The sequence below is a fragment of the Ovis canadensis genome, chromosome 5, assembly GCF_042477335.2.
Source record: "Ovis canadensis isolate MfBH-ARS-UI-01 breed Bighorn chromosome 5, ARS-UI_OviCan_v2, whole genome shotgun sequence".
Taxonomy (NCBI): domain Eukaryota; kingdom Metazoa; phylum Chordata; class Mammalia; order Artiodactyla; family Bovidae; genus Ovis; species Ovis canadensis.
Window position 1 is genome coordinate 74,363,899 of NC_091249.1, and position 17,010 is coordinate 74,380,908.

At 50.8% G+C, this 17,010-nt stretch overlaps 1 protein-coding gene across 1 annotated transcript in view; it reads right to left on the reverse strand.

Annotated features, from left to right (window-relative positions):
- Positions 1 to 12,814, reverse strand: part of CAMK2A (calcium/calmodulin dependent protein kinase II alpha) — a 40,701-nt gene extending 27,887 nt beyond the window's left edge. Inside the window, exons 1-5 of the mRNA XM_069589963.1 lie at positions 12,761 to 12,814; positions 4,496 to 4,550; positions 3,583 to 3,648; positions 3,404 to 3,476; positions 420 to 522 (exon numbers count right to left, since the gene is read on the reverse strand). Of these exons, the coding sequence (XP_069446064.1) occupies positions 420 to 522; positions 3,404 to 3,430 (130 nt within the window). The 5' untranslated portion in view covers positions 3,431 to 3,476; positions 3,583 to 3,648; positions 4,496 to 4,550; positions 12,761 to 12,814. The remainder of the gene's footprint in view (positions 1 to 419; positions 523 to 3,403; positions 3,477 to 3,582; positions 3,649 to 4,495; positions 4,551 to 12,760) is intronic.
- Positions 12,815 to 17,010: the final 4,196 nt, after the last annotated feature.

Genomic DNA, 17,010 nt, shown 5'->3' on the forward strand with positions numbered 1-17,010 from the left:
ATTATGCCAAAATCTCAAGAGCACGCTGGGTCAACTGACTCCACCCCTTTTAATTTCCTGTAACCTGTTCTTAGATTCTTAGCCTCTGTTCCTCATCTGTAAAATCAAGATGATAATCTAGCACCCAGGCTGCTGGGGAACTCACAGAAGCCTCCAGCCGACAGTGTTGGATGCGCATGTGAAGAAGTCATGTACTGTTTTAATGGAAACCCAAGTCCCAGGCCTGGACCCCAGGGAGCTAGGATGGGTGACAACCACTGATGCAAAGAGTCTGGGTAAGGAACCCTCTGCTCCCTGAGCCCTGGCTGGAGCAACAGCCACCTCCAACCAGCCCCCGCTCGGGCAGAGCGTTCCTAGAGGCCCTCGTGTCAACTCAAGGCTGGCTGTCAACACCCCTGCCACCCCCTGCCCCCACTCACCAAACCATGCCTGCTGCTCGCCCTCTACCTCTATGGCCAGGCCAAAGTCCGCCAGCTTCACTGCAGCGCCCTTGAGCTTGGAGGCCAGCAACAGGTTCTCCGGCTTCCCAGGACCAGAGAGAAGAGGAAACGCGAGAGAGGAAGAAGTCAGGGGAAAGGGAGCAGATTCAGAATCTCACCTCCAGAGGTCTGGGTTTTCAGGAGGAGCAGCTGAGCGATCCATAGGCTCCCTGCCCCTGCCTCCCTCCAGCCCCAACCACAGGACCCCTGCACTTCCCAGAGACGGGACTACTCCACTGCAGTCCTCCATCTGCTGCAAACGGAAGACCCTTCTTCAGCCTGCCAAGCCCTCCTTCAGCTTCCAGCAGGGTTTGGTTCTGGGGCTGAGGAGGAGTGGGGCAGTGCTTCTCCTATACGCCAGTCACTGGGCTAAGGGTTTCGCATGCATCGTTCGATTTGTCTTCCCAACAATCCTTTAGGGTAAGCACTCCCCTTCTCCAGTGGCCTTCTTACATCCTCAGAGACAGTCACTCTCGTTCCACCTCAGGGCCTTTGTACTTCCTGCTCCCCTTGCGTGATTTGCTCTCCCTCTGAGCTTCACAGGTGTGGCTCCTTCTCATCATCCAGCTTTCACCATGTCACCTCCTTCAAGAAGCCCTCCATGACTACTCTAACTAAAGGAGGAGTTCCCCAGTATCTTCTGTCTTAGCAGCTTGTTGTTACCTTCATAGATCTCATCACAATTTCTAAGTGTTTTCCCATTTATGTGCTTATTCATTATCTGTCACCTCTGTGCAATATGAGTTTCTGTCCACCAGTGTATCACTAGGACCTAAAACAGTGGGCAGCACATAGACGGCACTGAAGTATGAATAAAAATAAGGAAACTGGGGTTCAGAGAGGTTAAGTCACTTGACCGAGGTTACACAGCTGGTGATGATAGAACCAGATCAAGGCACAGTCTGGCTAGAGATGTGCTCTGAGCCCCTCCAGGCTGGTTGCTGCAGGACCTCCTACGTGCCACCTGTCCTATGGAGGCATGAAGGCTGCCATCTTCTGCTGAGTCTGAGGACAGAAAATCCTTCTCCTCAGGACAGAGAGGTACTAAGAGTGAGGACTTTCCATTTAGAAAGGCCTAGCTTCTGATCCCAGTGCTGCCATTCTATGCTATGGAACTTGGGTAAATTCATTTCACTTCTCTGGCCTCAGTTTCTTCTACAAAAGTGAGAATAATACCTACTTCATGGGGTGGCATATGGATTAATTGCAATAAATCCCTGTAAAGCACTTCCCAGTGTCCTACAAGTGTTTGATAGGCATCAGTACTCATACTTTTCGTTTGTAGATGGGGGGTGTGGGCTCCCAGTCTCTGCAGACAGCTGGTTTCCTCTGACCCGCTTTCCCACTAGAACTTAGGAGGGGTTCCACATCCGACCTTTCACTGCCCAAAGCTAGGCAGGACACAAACAAGTATAGCTTCATCTGCTCCTGGTTAAGGCCTCTTTGGTCCTCTGGGGACTGTGTTCCCAGCATGTCCTGGGTCTTGGTAGCTGTTCTGCCCTGATTTGATGAATGTGCCACTAATTAATCTACCCAGAGTGGCCTAAATTTGTGCTGCCTCTCTCCCTGTTCCTCCTCTCGGATAGGGGCTGTGGTTATAATGGGAACAGGCCCCTGGGGAGAGCTGCCCTGCAATCTTGCCCGAGACCCTCTCTGCGTGCACACTTGCCTGCGGGTCTAGACTGAGACGTGGGGAGCTCACCTGGGCTCGGGTGCGGAGCCACATATGGCTCGTGACCGTCAGGGGTGAGCAGGGGTTCTGGTCAGAGCCCTGCACCCCAGAGAGGGGTCTGGGCTGACAGGAGGAGGGCCAGGGAAGGGCTAGGACAGGGAAGGCTTGGGAATTCCACTGGGGGGAATGGAGAACAGCCTGCAGAAGCCTCAGGAGCTGCTGCAAAGCCACCCACGTGCCTCCAGGGCTGCTCTGTGCGGGGGGCTTGACCTCTGTGTGGCCCCAAAGGGTAAAACGGGTTCACAGGTGAAGCCCCCACCATGGGGAAAGACTGGAGGAACATTTCCTAACAGTTCAAGGGGCTACCCCATAAAAAGTGAGTTCATAGTCACTGAAAGTCAAAAAGCAGACGGTTGATGGACACCCAGCAGGGTCACCTAGAAGGGGCTGCTACAGAAGCAGGTGGTTCAGTCAGTGGCTTTTTAGCCCCAGCCCAGTGAAGGCAGGGGTCCGGGGTCAGGAGGCCAGGGCTCCAGCCCTAGCTCAAGCACAACTGAACTGCATGTTCTCAGGGAAAACCCCTTGGACTCTTTGGGCCGTCGTTTCCTGCTCTGCAAAATGGAGATGATGTTAGGCAACTACCAGTCACTGATGCTGCGAGGCCCAGCAGAGGAGCATCATGAAGTTGTGCTGACTGGCCAGGCTGTGCAGCCAGTGCCAAGCCTACACCTGCTTCTGCTTAGTCCTGCTCATCACTTCAAGTGGGAAGAGGCAGGACTTGGAAGGCCTCAAAGCCTGCTTTCCTACCCTTCACTCCCTTCCAGAGACCAGAAGCAAGATTAACAACACCTCTACGTTCCAGGCACTGTGCTGTCTCCTTTGACATCCTCACTGACCCTGGACCGAGGTTGCTATGGCAACCGTCACTATAATGAAGCTGAGGCCCTGCAGCTAGAAGGTGGCCTCGCTGGAATCTGCACCGCCCCCAGAGCCAGCCTTGGCAGTCTAGCCGCCTCTCACCTGGCCTGGGACAAATCACCTGAGGCTGGGAGTCGGGAGACCTGGGTCCCGGGTCCAGGTGTTCTACCTCCCTGAGCTCCGTTTCCTCATCTGAAGAACGGGGAAAATTTTTCCCACGCAGCCCAACTCAGGAAAGCTAATGGGGCCATGATCATAGCCCCGGCTCTGCAGGTTGAGGGAGGGGCTGGGGTCACATGAGCCGGCCGCTGGGGTGGGGGTGGGGGCCACTCACCTTGAGGTCCCGGTGCACCACCCCCATCTGGTGGCAGTGCAGCACAGCCTCCAGGATCTGCTGGATGCAGTGACTGGGGGGAGAGCAAGAGGGGTGGGTGAGGGCAGGCCTCCCCGGGAGGCCCCAGGGCAGAGTGCCCTGCCCCCAGGCACCGCAGCCAGGCTGCACCTCTCACCCACCTGGCATCCGCCTCACTGTAATACTCCCGGGCCACAATGTCTTCAAACAGCTCCCCGCCGGTGACGCTGGGGAGACAGGCACAGAGTCACCCTCCCACAAAGGCCCCAGGTGCCGCGTCTTTTGGAAGTCTCCGGGAAGCTAAGGATGGGGCCCAGGGACCTCAGAACCTCAGCCCCAAACAGAGGGGCCCCAGAGGCCACGGGGATGCCCCCTGATATAACTCCCTTCCTGACTTCCAGTCCACCCTCCCCTCCATCCTCGGCCTTCTCCTCCACCAGAGCCAGGCTGAGGTCAGGACTGGGGGTGGGACACTCAGAACATGTCACTATGATTCATCAGGCTCTTGGAAATCCAAGGGCTGGAGCTTTTTGTTGCTGTTGTTTTTTAATAGACTTTTAAAAAGAGTAGCTCTAGGTTCCCATCAAACTGAGCCGAAGGTACAGAGATTTCCAAAAGCCCCACTGCCCCCCGCCCACTCCCCGACCCCAGCCATGCACAGCCTCCCCCACTGTCTCAAGTGCTGTTCTTTACAGATGAGGCCGAGAGCCACTGAGGCCTCTCAGTTCGTGATTGCTTTTCATTCAATTGCCTGGCTTTAAAAACTTTAAATTTATTCTGAAAGGAAACTTCATAGCACCACTAGAAATGGAAAACCAGCATCACTGTCCACAAATAGAAGCAAAACTAAATATATGATGATGAAAGTTAAAAGTGTTTGTTGGTATGTCAGGAAAACCAGCCTGCACTGCTTGGGTGGCAGGCCTACCACATTTTGGGAAACTCTCTCAGAAGAGAGAATTCAGCCCAATCTGGGGGCTATGGGGACACTTCAAACCAAGGGACCCAGTGAAGTCACCCCTGCCAGGGCTGTCCCCATCCCCACTGGGCACCCCAGGGTGAGGCCACACTTACAGGTCAAAGATCAGGTAATGGTGTCCCTCCTCAGAGATGCTGTCATGGAGCCGGACTGCAGGAGGGACCAAGGTAGCTGGTTATGCAGGACACAGGGCTCCCCACTCACCCCCTCTCACCCCTCAAATAGCCAACATTCCGATTTCTCTGAAAGTCACTGAGCTCAAGCTGGTTACCAGGTGCTTTGACAAAGCATGAACCAAGGCTCACCTTTGTTGTTGTTTAGTTGCTCAGTCATATCTGACTCTTTTTGACCCCATGGACTATAGCCCGCCAGGGTCTTCTGTCCAAGGGATTCTCCAGGCAAAAATACTGGAGTGGGTTGCCATTTCCTACTCCAGGGGATCCTCCCAACCCAGGGACTGAACCCACATCTCCTGCATTAGCAGGTGGATTCTTTACTGTCTTAGCTACCAGGGAAGCCTCCACTGATTTCAGGCATCACCCAAAGAAGCCTGAGCATAAAGACAAAAGACCCCAGCTTTGGTCAGAGTTTAGACCCCTTCCCTCTTCAACCTTCAGTTTCCCTGCTGGGCAGGCCAGGGTCGTGGGAAGAGCCTGTGACTCAAATCTCTGCCACTTGCTAGCTGTGCGTCTTTGACCAAGTTGCTATACCTTTCTGAGCCTCTTTCCTTGCTTGGAGGGCTTCCCTGGTGGCTCAAATGGTAAAGCGTCTGCTTGCAATGCGGGAGACCCAGGTTGGATCCCTAGGTTGGAAAGATCCCCTGGAGAAGGAAATGGCAACCCACTCCAGTACTCTGGCCTGGGAAATTCTATGGACAGAGGAGCCTGGTAGGCTACAGTCTATGGGGTCACAAAGAGTCAGACATGACTTCATTTTCCTTGCTTGGACAATGAGAATGAAACTGCTGGAATTGCAGGCTTGTGAGAATTCCATGAGGCACGTAATCCATGTTGACTCAGTGCTGGCCCTGCGCTAACAGCCCTCCTCCGCTTCCAGGTCTGAGGAGATAACAGAGCTGGTGGACGAGGGAATGACAGCAATCCCAGAGTTCTGGCCTGCTGAGAAACTGCCATCTTTTCATACCTCATTTACCAAGAACAGAGGCAAAGCTCCCAGGAGCCCAGAGCTTCCAAAATTACTCCCTAAGCTTCTTTCAAAAAAAAAAAAAAAGAGGGAGAGCCCAAGGCCTGGGGCTGACTCTAGGGGGCCTGTACCCTGTCAGCCAAGGGCAAGTTCTCCCAGGTCAAGTTCATGTCCTTCCCTGTACCACAACCTAAACAGGTCCATGGGCAGCGGGGAGGGTGGGCTCAAAGAGTTATGGTACATCACACAATGGAAAATGTTAAAATAATGCAGCGTTCTTTATTCACTAGTTTGGAATCATATCTAAATTTTGTTGTTTGGTGAAAGAGCAAAGCAGTATTCACAGTCCTTTCTAAAAAGGAGGCTGCATTTCAGCTTGGGTATGGCATTCGTCTCTCTGGAATGATCGAGCGATGTGGGCACTGCGGTGGCCTTGGGGAAGGGAATTAGAACAGCTGGAGTTGTGGGCGGGTGAGACTTTTCACTGTGAGCCCCAGGGCCATCTGAATTTCTGCCACATACAATATTGAGTCCCTTAAAGCATATGGCCCTCATGTCGCTGTTCAGTTGCTCAGTCGTGTCCATCTCTTTGTGACCCCATGAACTGCAGCACGCCAGGCTTCTCTGTCCTTCACTATCTCCCGGAGTTTGCTCAAACTTGTGTCCATCGAGTTGGTGATGCCATCCAACTATCTCATCCTATGTCATCCCCTTCTCCTCCTGCCTTCGATCTTTTCCAATGAGTCAGCTCTTCACATCAGATAGCCAAAGTATTCTCTGCATAAAGTTTGGAGAGTGGGTGCCTCCACGGATGGGGACCCGAGATGGAAGATGAAGGGATACAAATTTAAATAAAATATTTTTTAAAATCTTAAATAGAATATATTTACAAATAATGACTGAAAGATGTTTTTAAACTATTTTAAAGCAAAACTAACAAAAAAGATCTTCATGACCTGGATAATCACGATGGTGTGATCACTCATCTAGAGCCAGACATCCTGGAATGTGAAGTCAAGTGGGCCTTAGAAAGCATCACTACAAACAAAGCTAGTGGAGGTGATGGAATTCCAGTGGAGCTATTTCAAATCCTGAAAGATGATGCTGTGAAAGTGCTGCACTCAATATGCCAGCACATTTGGAAAACTCAGCAGTGGCCACAGGACTGGAAAAGGTCAGTTTTCATTCCAATCCCAAAGAAAGGCAATGCCAAAGAATGCTCTAACTACCGCACAATTGCACTCATCTCACACACTAGTAAAGTAATGCTCAAAATTCTCCAAGCCAGGCTTCAACAATATGTGAACCGTGAACTTCCTGATGTTCAAGCTGGTTTTAGAAAAGGCAGAGGAACCAGAGATCAAATTGCCAACATCCGCTGGATCATGGAAAAAGCAAGAGAGTTCCAGAAAAACATCTATTTCTGCTTTATTGACTATGCCAAAGCCTTTGACTGTGCAGATCTCAATAAACTGCGGAAAATTCTGAAAGAGATGGGAATACCAGACCACCTGATCTGCCTCTTGAGAAATCTGTATGCAGGTCAGGAAGCAACAGTTAGAACTGGACATGGAACAACAGACTGGTTCCAAATAGGAAAAGGAGTACGTCAAGGCTGTATATTGTCACCCTGCTTATTTAACTTATATGCAGAGTACATCATGAGAAACGCTGGACTGGAAGAAACACAAGCTGGAATCAAGATTGCTGGGAGAAATATCAATAACCTCAGATATGGAGATGACACCACCCTTATGGCAGAAAGTGAAGAGGAACTAAAAAGCCTCTTGATAAAAGTGAAAGAGGAGAGCGAAAAAGTTGGCTTAAAGCTCAACATTCAGAAAATGAAGATCATGGCATCCGGTCCTATCACTTCATGGGAAATAGATGGGGAAACAGTGGAAACAGTGTCAGACTTTATTTTTTGGAGCTCCAAAATCACTGCAGATGGTGATTGCAGCCATGAAACTAAAAGATGCTTACTCCTTGGGAGAAAAGTTATGAACAACCCTAGATAGCATATTCAAAAGCAGAGACATTACTTTGCCGACTAAGGTCCGTCTAGTCAAGGCTATGGTTTTCCCAGTAGTCATGTATGGATGTTGAGAGTTGGACTGTGAAGAAGGCTGAGGGCCGAAGAATTGATGCTTTTGAACTGTGGTGTTGGAGAAGACTCTTGAGAGTCCCTTGGACTGCAAGGAGATCCAACCAGTCCATTCTGAAAGAGATCAACCCTGGGATTTCTTTGGAAGGAATGATGCTAAAGCTGAAACTCCAGTACTTTGGCCACCTCATGCAAAGAGTTTACTCATTGGAAAAGACTCTGATGCTGGGAGGGATTGGGGGCAGGAGGAGAAGGGGACGACAGAGGATGAGATAGCTGGATGGCATCACTGACTCAATGGACGTGAGTCTGAGTGAACTCCAGGAGTTGGTGATGGACAGGGAGGCCTGATATGCTGCGATTCATGGGGTCTCAAAGAGTCGGACACAATTGAGCAACTGAACTGAAAAACTAAGTAGCCTGAGTACGTATAATTTAATCCTGGTTTAATTTTTTAATCAACATTTTATAATAAAAAATTTCAAAATACAGTCAAGTGAATACCTATGTACATACCACCTAGATTCTATTATTACTGTTTTCTCATATGTGTGTGCATGCTCAATCTTTCAGTCATGTCTGACTCAGTGACTCCATGGACTGTAGCCTGCCAGGGTCCTGTGTCTGTGGGGTTTCCCAAGCAAGGTTACTGGAGTGGGTTGTCATTTCCTACTCCATTTCTTATATATGCCTTACTATATTTCTATCCATCCCTTCGTCCTTCAATCTATTTCAACTTTTAAATGCATTTCAAAGCAAAAATAGACTTTTGAAATGTATGTGTGTTTTGAACTGAGCATCTTATATTTTGTGTGTGCAGAATCTGAAAGCTCTATTTTGGTTCCCTGCTCAGACCTCCTGTAGGAAGATGGTGCAGCCATCCTGCAGCTGCTGGGGGGTTGGCTAACCATGCGCAGGTGCCCTCCTTCTCTGGAGAACTGCCCACTGCTGATGGAACTGCCCACTTTGCCCACAAGATTACCAACAGCCTTCAGGCAATGATGAACTAATGTGGGGAGGCAGAGGCCATGCAAAGGGCCAGTCTGCCTTAAAGGAGGGACAGCTCCAAGACAGGGTTTATGTTCCAGAGGCCTCCACACTGCACCCTTCACCTGGGATCAGGTCAGAGTTAGACTTGACCTGAAGCCACATCTCTGCTTGGTTCCTTTCCCCTTCCTCCATCCTGCTTCTCGCTATCCTTGCAGGTCTCCCCTGAGAGCACGCCCTCATGTTCCCACACACACCTGAATCCTTGCCTCAGGCTCTGCTTGTAGGAAACCTGACCTGATATGTTTAGATGTACTTAGGAAGCTACAGACATCAGATATCACATGGAAGTATATATTATCAATATTAGCTCCATATGCTGAGATTATAGGAAATACTTTAAAATTATTTGTCTTATCATTTATCTACTGTAAACTTGCTTTAATGGTGTAACAAGGTAAAGTTTTGAGAAAGACCCTTTATTCCCAAAGGATTCTTCAGGATCAAACTCCTTCTCCTCTACTCTGCTCAGGTGTTTGAGGTTTTAACTCCTTTTTGTGTGTGTGTGATTGTGAGAATCTCTGAGAAGCCAAGCTGCGTCCAGAAGCATCTCAAGTAAGGGCTTTTAGAACCAGGTCAACAGCCATTTGGGAGGAGCTCCAAGAAGACTAGGGTTCCCTCTGGCCAGAAGCCTCAGCCTCTTTTAGAGAAGGTCCTCGGGGCTCAGGGAAATGGACAGAATGGGAGAGGTTGTCTCCAGAGCTTCCTCTAGCTCCGATGGTGCCTTTGTGCTGATTTTGAAGGCTGGCCCTCTGAGCAGGGGGATACGGGCTGGATTCCAGTCCCCACCTGCGGGATGATCCTGGAGTTGGCTTCAGTCCCCAAGAGGTGGCTAAATCTTGGCTCAGAGCACAGGAGACAGGATTCCTCATTTCAGTGCTGTTTTCATGCATAAAACCTCTCTTCCTGTGGTTGGAGGCTGCCCTGAGGAAAAACTCAGCCTAGAGCCCAAGAGAGGCAAGGATCCCAAGGCTATGGCCTGCATGGTGGTGCCACTACCTGATGGGGAGACTGGCATGTCTGTGCCCATGGGCATTTGTGCTGCCACTGTCACAGAACAAACAAATCTGGAGCCTAGTTTTCATTTGCGTAGCTGGATTCATGAACTTCTGACATTCTGTCCTGTTTCCAACAGTTACCATTTCTTTCTCAGAAATTGAAGGGTCATACTCGTTCCTCCGGCCACTGCCCCCCAACAAGACACCCCTGATGGCCACAGAAGGACTGAGAACATGGGCTTTGCAGTCGACTCTCTGACTTTGCTTACCAGCTCCACCTCTTAGAAGCTGTGTGACTTTGGGCAAATTATGTAACCTCTCTGAGCCTCCTTTCCTAGCAGCAGAGCCAATACCACTACACTGGACTGGTATCAGGAGTTAATTCAAAGATGCTAGTAAGGCTCTCAACACAGTGCTTGGCACTAGGAAAAACTTAATAAATGAAGACATCGCCATCTTCCTCACTAACCTCACTTCCCTCTGCCACCCCATATCACCTGCTAAACTCTCAGGTTATCTCCTCCTGCTCCTTGGGTGGCTTTTAAGGTGGGGGTAGGGGTCCACTTCATCAGCAGGTGCTAATGGTACAGGGAGCAGAGTGCTGTCCTCCCTGAAGCAAGATCTAGGAGGGAAATGCTTTGTGTATGGTACAGCTTGTTCACCCTGTGCTGAGCCAGCAACCTTCCTGACTTAGTCCCTTAGGGCTGGGCTGTGGCCACACACAGGCAGAGAGCAGTGAGCTTGGCTGGGATCACTAAGCAGGTTGAATAGTCCAGTTTCTTTGGGCACAGACCCACTTCTCAGGTTCTATAGCCACATCTGGACTGATCTGCTCTCTTTTAGACAGATTACAACTACTTTGAACTGAGGTGCTTGGAGGCTCAGAAAGTGATACCCTCCAAGGACCCTTCCAGCCTTGACAATAGCTTTAGGTTCTTCTAAGCATCTTCTCGTTCTGGATCTCAGCTCCGCTCTCTACTTCCCTGTCCATCAGCTACCCGACTCCTCTCCCACCCTCATTTCTTCCACACGTCCTCAGAGACTAGCAGAGGCCTTGGCACATGGTGGGGTCTCGGATGTCCTTGACATCAGGTCAATGAATGAAGGAGTCATAACTCAAGTGATGATGATAATGAAGATGATGGCTGCCATTTCTGAGATTCTACCACCTGCCAGGCTTATGCTAAGTACTTTACTTGCAATATATCACTTAACCCTCACAACAGTTCTAGAAAGTGGGTACCATGATTACCCTTATTTCACACTGGAAAGTACTAAGTCTGAGAAGTTCATAGCCTGCCCAAGCTCAGATACCAAATAAAGGGTAGAACTGGGATTTGAACCCAGGTGTGTCTGACTTAAAATTCCATTTTCTTAACCAGCATATTATATATAGTGCCCCAAACGAATGACTCAAAATCTTGATGGCTCAGAGGAATGAGAATCATACAAAGATTCAGGCAAAAGGTAAATCTTTCAGTAAGGTTGTTCTGTTGGAGGGTGTAGATTGAGAAAAGGTGGAGCAGCTAAGTGATCCAGGCCCTTCCCCGGGGCCTCTCATTGTGCTATGCTTTGTTTGATCATCATAAGCCTACAAGGTATCTATCATTCCCATTTTCCAGATGAGAAAACTGAACTTCAGAGCAGTTAAGCAACATGTCCTGGGTTACACAGCAGTTAAGCAGCAAACCCAGGATCTGACTGTGGTCTGTCAGCCCCAGAGCCCATAACTTACTGCTCGCTACTAGAGCTGGGAGTGAGCGACTGAAGGATGGGGAAGTGTTGACCGCAGACAATTGCAATTGCGCAGTGGCACAAATACACACCCATCTCCCTCTTCCAGGATTAAAGGGCTTTCTAAGAACCATGGAATTCTAGTCAAAGACCACTCATGACTCCCTCCATTGTACAGCTGGGGAGCTGGAGGCAGGCCCAGATTGGACAGGAATTGCCCATGGTCATAAGCAGGTCAGGGGCCAACCAGGGTGGCTCCCCGCCAGCCGCCTTGCTGCCCCTTCTCCGACTCTAGCCCCAAGCCTCCAGCTGCTGTCTGTGCAGCTCTGCTCCTTTCCCCAGGCACGGGAAGGGGAGGTGCTTTCTGGGTATAAATAGAAGATGGAGATGCTACTCTTTTGCAGAGGAGTTAACTGTTGGGGCCCTGGACACAGAGAGATGCTCCCCTCCTGAGGGAGAAGGCGTGGTAGCTGTCAGAGTTGGAATGTTCCTTACAGAGCACCTAGATCTTGCTGCTCAAGTGTGACTGGTGAGCCAGCAGCTTTGGTGTCACTTCACAGTGTGTTAGGAATGCAGACCCTCACGCCCCATCCGGACCCACTCAGCTAGAATCCACCTTTTAACAAGATGCCCAGCTGGTCCAGACAGCCCTTTCCTTGCAAAGATGGGAGAAAGCGGCTCAGAGAGGGTAGTGCTCCTACCCAAGGTCACACAGCCATTCCCTGACAGAACTGTATCTAGAATCTGCACTCCCTCCCCATCATGACTCAGAGCCCTGCCACGCAGTGAGACAGCCCCTCAGCTGTGCAGGGACGGGGGAAGGGAGGTCAGGCAGCCAGCTGCTATTTCAGAGCCATCCTGCCTGCCCTGGGCACAGCCACTCCATGCAGCCTGCGTTCAGTCCACTCTGGGGCAGGGGCCACCTTGGGGCTGGCTTGGAGAGACCGGCACTGCAGGTCCCTGCAGGTGGGAAGGGCCACGGTGCCAGGCTGACTCAGCATGGGGGTGGGCTTGGGGAGTGGGCTACACCGGTCAAGGCTAAGCCTGGCCTATTTTCATCTCTCAGAGCTTCGGAAGTTTTCCTGAAACAGCTTTTCTGAAGGAGGCTGCCGGCAGCGTGGGCTGGGAGGAAGGGCCCCTTCTTCACCTTCCCCCCAACCAAGCTGCTTGCGGAGGAGTATGGATACCATGAAAGACACCCCCTTTCCCACCTCTATTTGCTGCCATCCCCAAGAAGAGAGCAGCCGCCCCCTTCTCTCAACAAACACCCACCAGGGCGGGCAGGGGAACTGGGCCAGGTCCCACCCACACCCCTCGCCCATCCCCCAGCTCACCGATATTGGGGTGCTTCAGCAGGCGGCAAATGCGGGCTTCACGCTCCAGCTTCTGGTGGTCTGAAACACACAGATGCCCAGATGAGTCCAGGGGAGGGAGGCATCTCCACCCACCCCATCTCTCCCTCCTCACAGCCTCTAATGACCTCTCCCTCCCAGGGCCTGGGCAAGGTCGCCTGGGCAGAGCCTCTGGGTTCTCCAAGAAGGCAGTGAGATGCAGCGGAAGAGAGAGACCCAGGCTGCAGTGAGGCAGAAGTCCTTTCCCCGCCCTGGGTCTCGGTTTTCAGGGTTCTCAACCGAGGGGCATCTCTTGCCTGTATCAGAGCCAAACTCCAGGCAGCTTGGAACACCCCCACCCCACATCAGGCTCTGACTGCCCTCCCCCAGCCCTGCCCCTCCCACTGCACCTTCTCCAGTGGAACTGCTGAACCTCAGCTCTCCAGGCACGCCCTGCCCAGCCCTCTCACTCTGGGACCTTCGCACATGCGATTCGCTCAGCTTGGAAAGCTCCCTCTCAGCCTCCCAGCTGCTCTGCACTGGCCATCACTCACTCTTAGCCATCCTTGGATGTCACTCTCTCTGGCAGCCCACCCTGATTGCCAGCTGCTGGGGTCTCCACCTCTGCATTCCCAGGGCCCCTAGACAGCACATGCCGCTCTGTCTCAGGGATGTCGCTGTCCCTGAGGGCAAGGACTTGGTCTCTGTTGTACCCCTGGCATCTACCTAAATCCCTGGCCCATGGAAGATGCTCAAGAAATAAATGAACGGGCTTCCCTGGTGGCTCAGCGGTAAAGAATCCACCTGCCAATGCACGAGACGCAGGTTCAATCCCTGAAGGAGGAAGATCCCACATGGCCTCAGGAAGATCCCACATGCGGAACTAAGCCCCTGTACCGCAACTATTGAGCCTGTGCCCTGGAGGCTGGGAGCCACGACCGATGAAGCCCAAGGGCCCCAGGCCCACGCTCCGCCACAAGAGAAGCCACTCAATGAGAAGCCCTCACACCACAATTAGAGAACAGTCCCCGCTCTCCGAAGCTAGAGAAAGCCCGTGCAGTGATGAAGACCCAGCACAGCCAAAAGTAAATAAATAAATACAATTTTTAAAATACATAAATAAAGAGGTGACTAAAGCTAAACCTTAAAAAAAAGAAGAAATAACTAAATGAAAGAACAAATCTTCCTAAGGGAGTAGGTATTCTCTGCAGGAGAAGGGTTGTATTAATTTATAGAAGATGCCTACTGTGAGAGAAGTCAGCACCAAGGACACAGAGAGCCCCAAAGAATCTACAGGGTAGTGGGGGCTTACCCAGAGATCTCCCACCTGCTTCCTGGGACTTCTGTCCAAACCCCCTAGATTTCCCTGCCCACCAGGGAGAGAGGCCTTGTTCAGGATCTGCACCCATGATCTCTGACTCTGAGACTGCTGAACACAATCATACCCGTGACCCCATTCAGTCCTCCTGATAAGCCCGGGCTGTGGGCATCACTGTCCCTGTTTTGATCATTTTTCAATTTCCTTTGTGGTGCTTTTCTCACAGTTTGGTATTTAATGCCTTAATTAAAAAACAAAACAAACCCAGCAGTATAACAGGAGCCAGTCACAAATACAGAATATCTACTGTGTGTCAGGTATTGTGCAGAGCATTTTATATGCGTCTCAAGCCCTCCCAATAATCCTCTGAGGATAATACTACCATTGTGCTGGCCTTACAGAGAAGGAAACAGAGGTTCAGAAAGGTTAAGTATCTGACTCAAAGTCACACTGCAGTGAGCAATGGAGCCATGCTTTGTATCCAGGTAGTCAGATTCCATGGGTGAGCAGTAAAACCCTGTCAGGGAGTTCCCCGGTGGCCAAGTGGTTAGGACTCTAGGCTTTCATTGCCACAGCTCAGCTTCATCCCCTGGTAGGGGAACTGAGATCCTGCAGGCCACGTGGCACGGGAAAAAAAAAAAAAAAAAAAAAACCACTCAAAAAATAAATTAAAAAAGATAAAACTCAAAACCCAGTGCTGTCCTGTTCTCTACACCCTGACTCATCACTATCATCTCCATCTGCCTCCTATTCCCGAGTGGGAAAATTCAGGCCCACAGGAGGGAACTCACACAGACACTCAGTGGTGGAGTCAGGACTAGAACCCTGCTCTCTGAATGACCCCTCCAGGGAAGGTGGGCACCAGGGATGGTGATGAGGAGGAAGAAAATCCCAGCCCTGTCCCTAGGCTGCCCAGCTCCCCTGTCCCTTCCCCTCTCTGTTAGTGGAATCACCAGCTGTACTCCAAGCGCTGCAGAAACCAAGATCAATACTGAAATGTGGCTTTTCCATCAGCAAAGCAATTAAGTCCAATCCTCTTTCAGTAGAGTGTAAGCTCCACTCCCCAGCTGAAGGCAGCTGCAGGCTAGAGGGGGCTGGCTGGCCCAGCTGGGGGCATCCTCATTTCTCCTCCCTCTCTGTCTCCTTCCAAATCCTTCAGGGTAGGGAGGTGGAGGGGAAGGAAGGCTGATTCCCAGGCAAAAGAGGGGGATCCCCATCCAGAGCTGGCCAAGAGCCCTCAGTGAGCAGAGGATGACTGAACCCTCCCCAGCTCCAGACCCTGCCCCCCACCCACCATCCCCAGCAGAACCAAAAACCAGGCAACTCAAAGTGGGACCTATCAGAGGGGATGAGGGGACTCCTGCCTCAGGCTACACATTCAGGGGACAAAGGACCTAAACCCAGAATTCTGATGTTTTTCTCCAGGTAAGGTCACCTGGGAGCAGAGTTACACTAACAGGATTGAAAGAAGAAAACGCTGGTCACACAGCTTTAAACATGTGACTGGTTACCAGACGTCACTGCTGGAAATGCTAGGAACTGTTTTCATAAATCTTGTAATCATCTTGTGCACAGTACAGTTACACTGCATTGCAACCTTCAGTGCTAAAAGCATTAATTTGTTGAATGTGAACATATACTTTATATAATAATTTTTGTAACTCTGAAATGTTTTCATTATCTAATATGCAGGGAACCTCAAGAAATATAGGCGCTGAGTTCCTCTTCACCTTTGAGGCTTGCTCCGTTAAGCAGTCTCTTGACAAAATCAAGGTAATCACCAGTGTGGTCAAGCCTTGTTACAACTCAGAACTTTGAGGAACTACTCTTAAAGGCTCCCCCCAGCCCCCCAGTCAATAGTTAAGAGGGTAGCCAAGGACTTCTTATTAAAATAGAAATGAGATCCTGCCTTCAAACTTTCCAACAGCTTCCTAAAGTACTTATAATACAATCCGAAGTCCTCAAAAACATCCAGAAAGACCCTGCAGGGTGCCGAGTTCTGCCTCCTCTTGGCCTTGAAGCTCCCCCCCCCACACTAGCCTCCTTTGTGGCCTCAGGCACTGCAAACTCCTTCCCACCGCAGGGCCTTTGCACCTGCTGTGCCCTCTGCCTGAAATACTCTTCTTGGGTCTTCTCATGGCTGCCTCCTTCTCCTCAAGCAGGTCCTAGCACCATGTCACCTCCTTAACTTCCCCAGCTGCCTTTTCCTCCAGCCCCATCACACCCCCATTACCCTGTCTTATTTTCTTTGTTAACACTGATCACTACTTGAAAATACCCAGCTTACTGGTGTGTTTAATGTTCTTTTCAGTCTCCCTGCCTAGAAAACAGGTGTGATGACAGCAAGACCTTGACTGCCGGTTTCTGCTATGTTCCGAGGACCCACAGTCATAAGCAGCTTGTCCAAATTCCCATACCCAAGAAGTAGCAGAGTTGGGATTTCAGCCTATGTTCATAATTACTGTACTGTATTGCCTCCTATTTTCATAATTGAGAAATCAATCCATCCAGTTCAGTGTAGTCCCATGATGGTGAGAGATCTGAGAGAAGCTAGTCTGCAGCCTCCTGCTTGGTCACCAGGAAGCCTTGCTCCCAACACCCATTGTGATAGATGCTTTGTGAATTTTCTCCCTCCCTTCCTGGGGGCAGACTTCCAGGGTGTTGGGGTTAAGGGGGCCAAGTCTGCCCAGAGCTCGGCAGGCGGTGGGTGGGTGGGAACTCTGGGGAGAGGTTTCTGGGGCCAGACAGGACCAGCAGGGCATGACAGGGCAGAGCAGAACCTGGGGAAGCCTGAGGGCTCTGCCAGCAGAGTGAGTGGGCTCCAGCAGGTATGTGGGCAGTGGGGTTCTGGCTAGAGGCACAGGAGCCAGGGCAGAAAATAGACCTCTAGTCTCAGAACAGGAAATGTTCCCTCCCTCCACAGGACTTCAAAAAG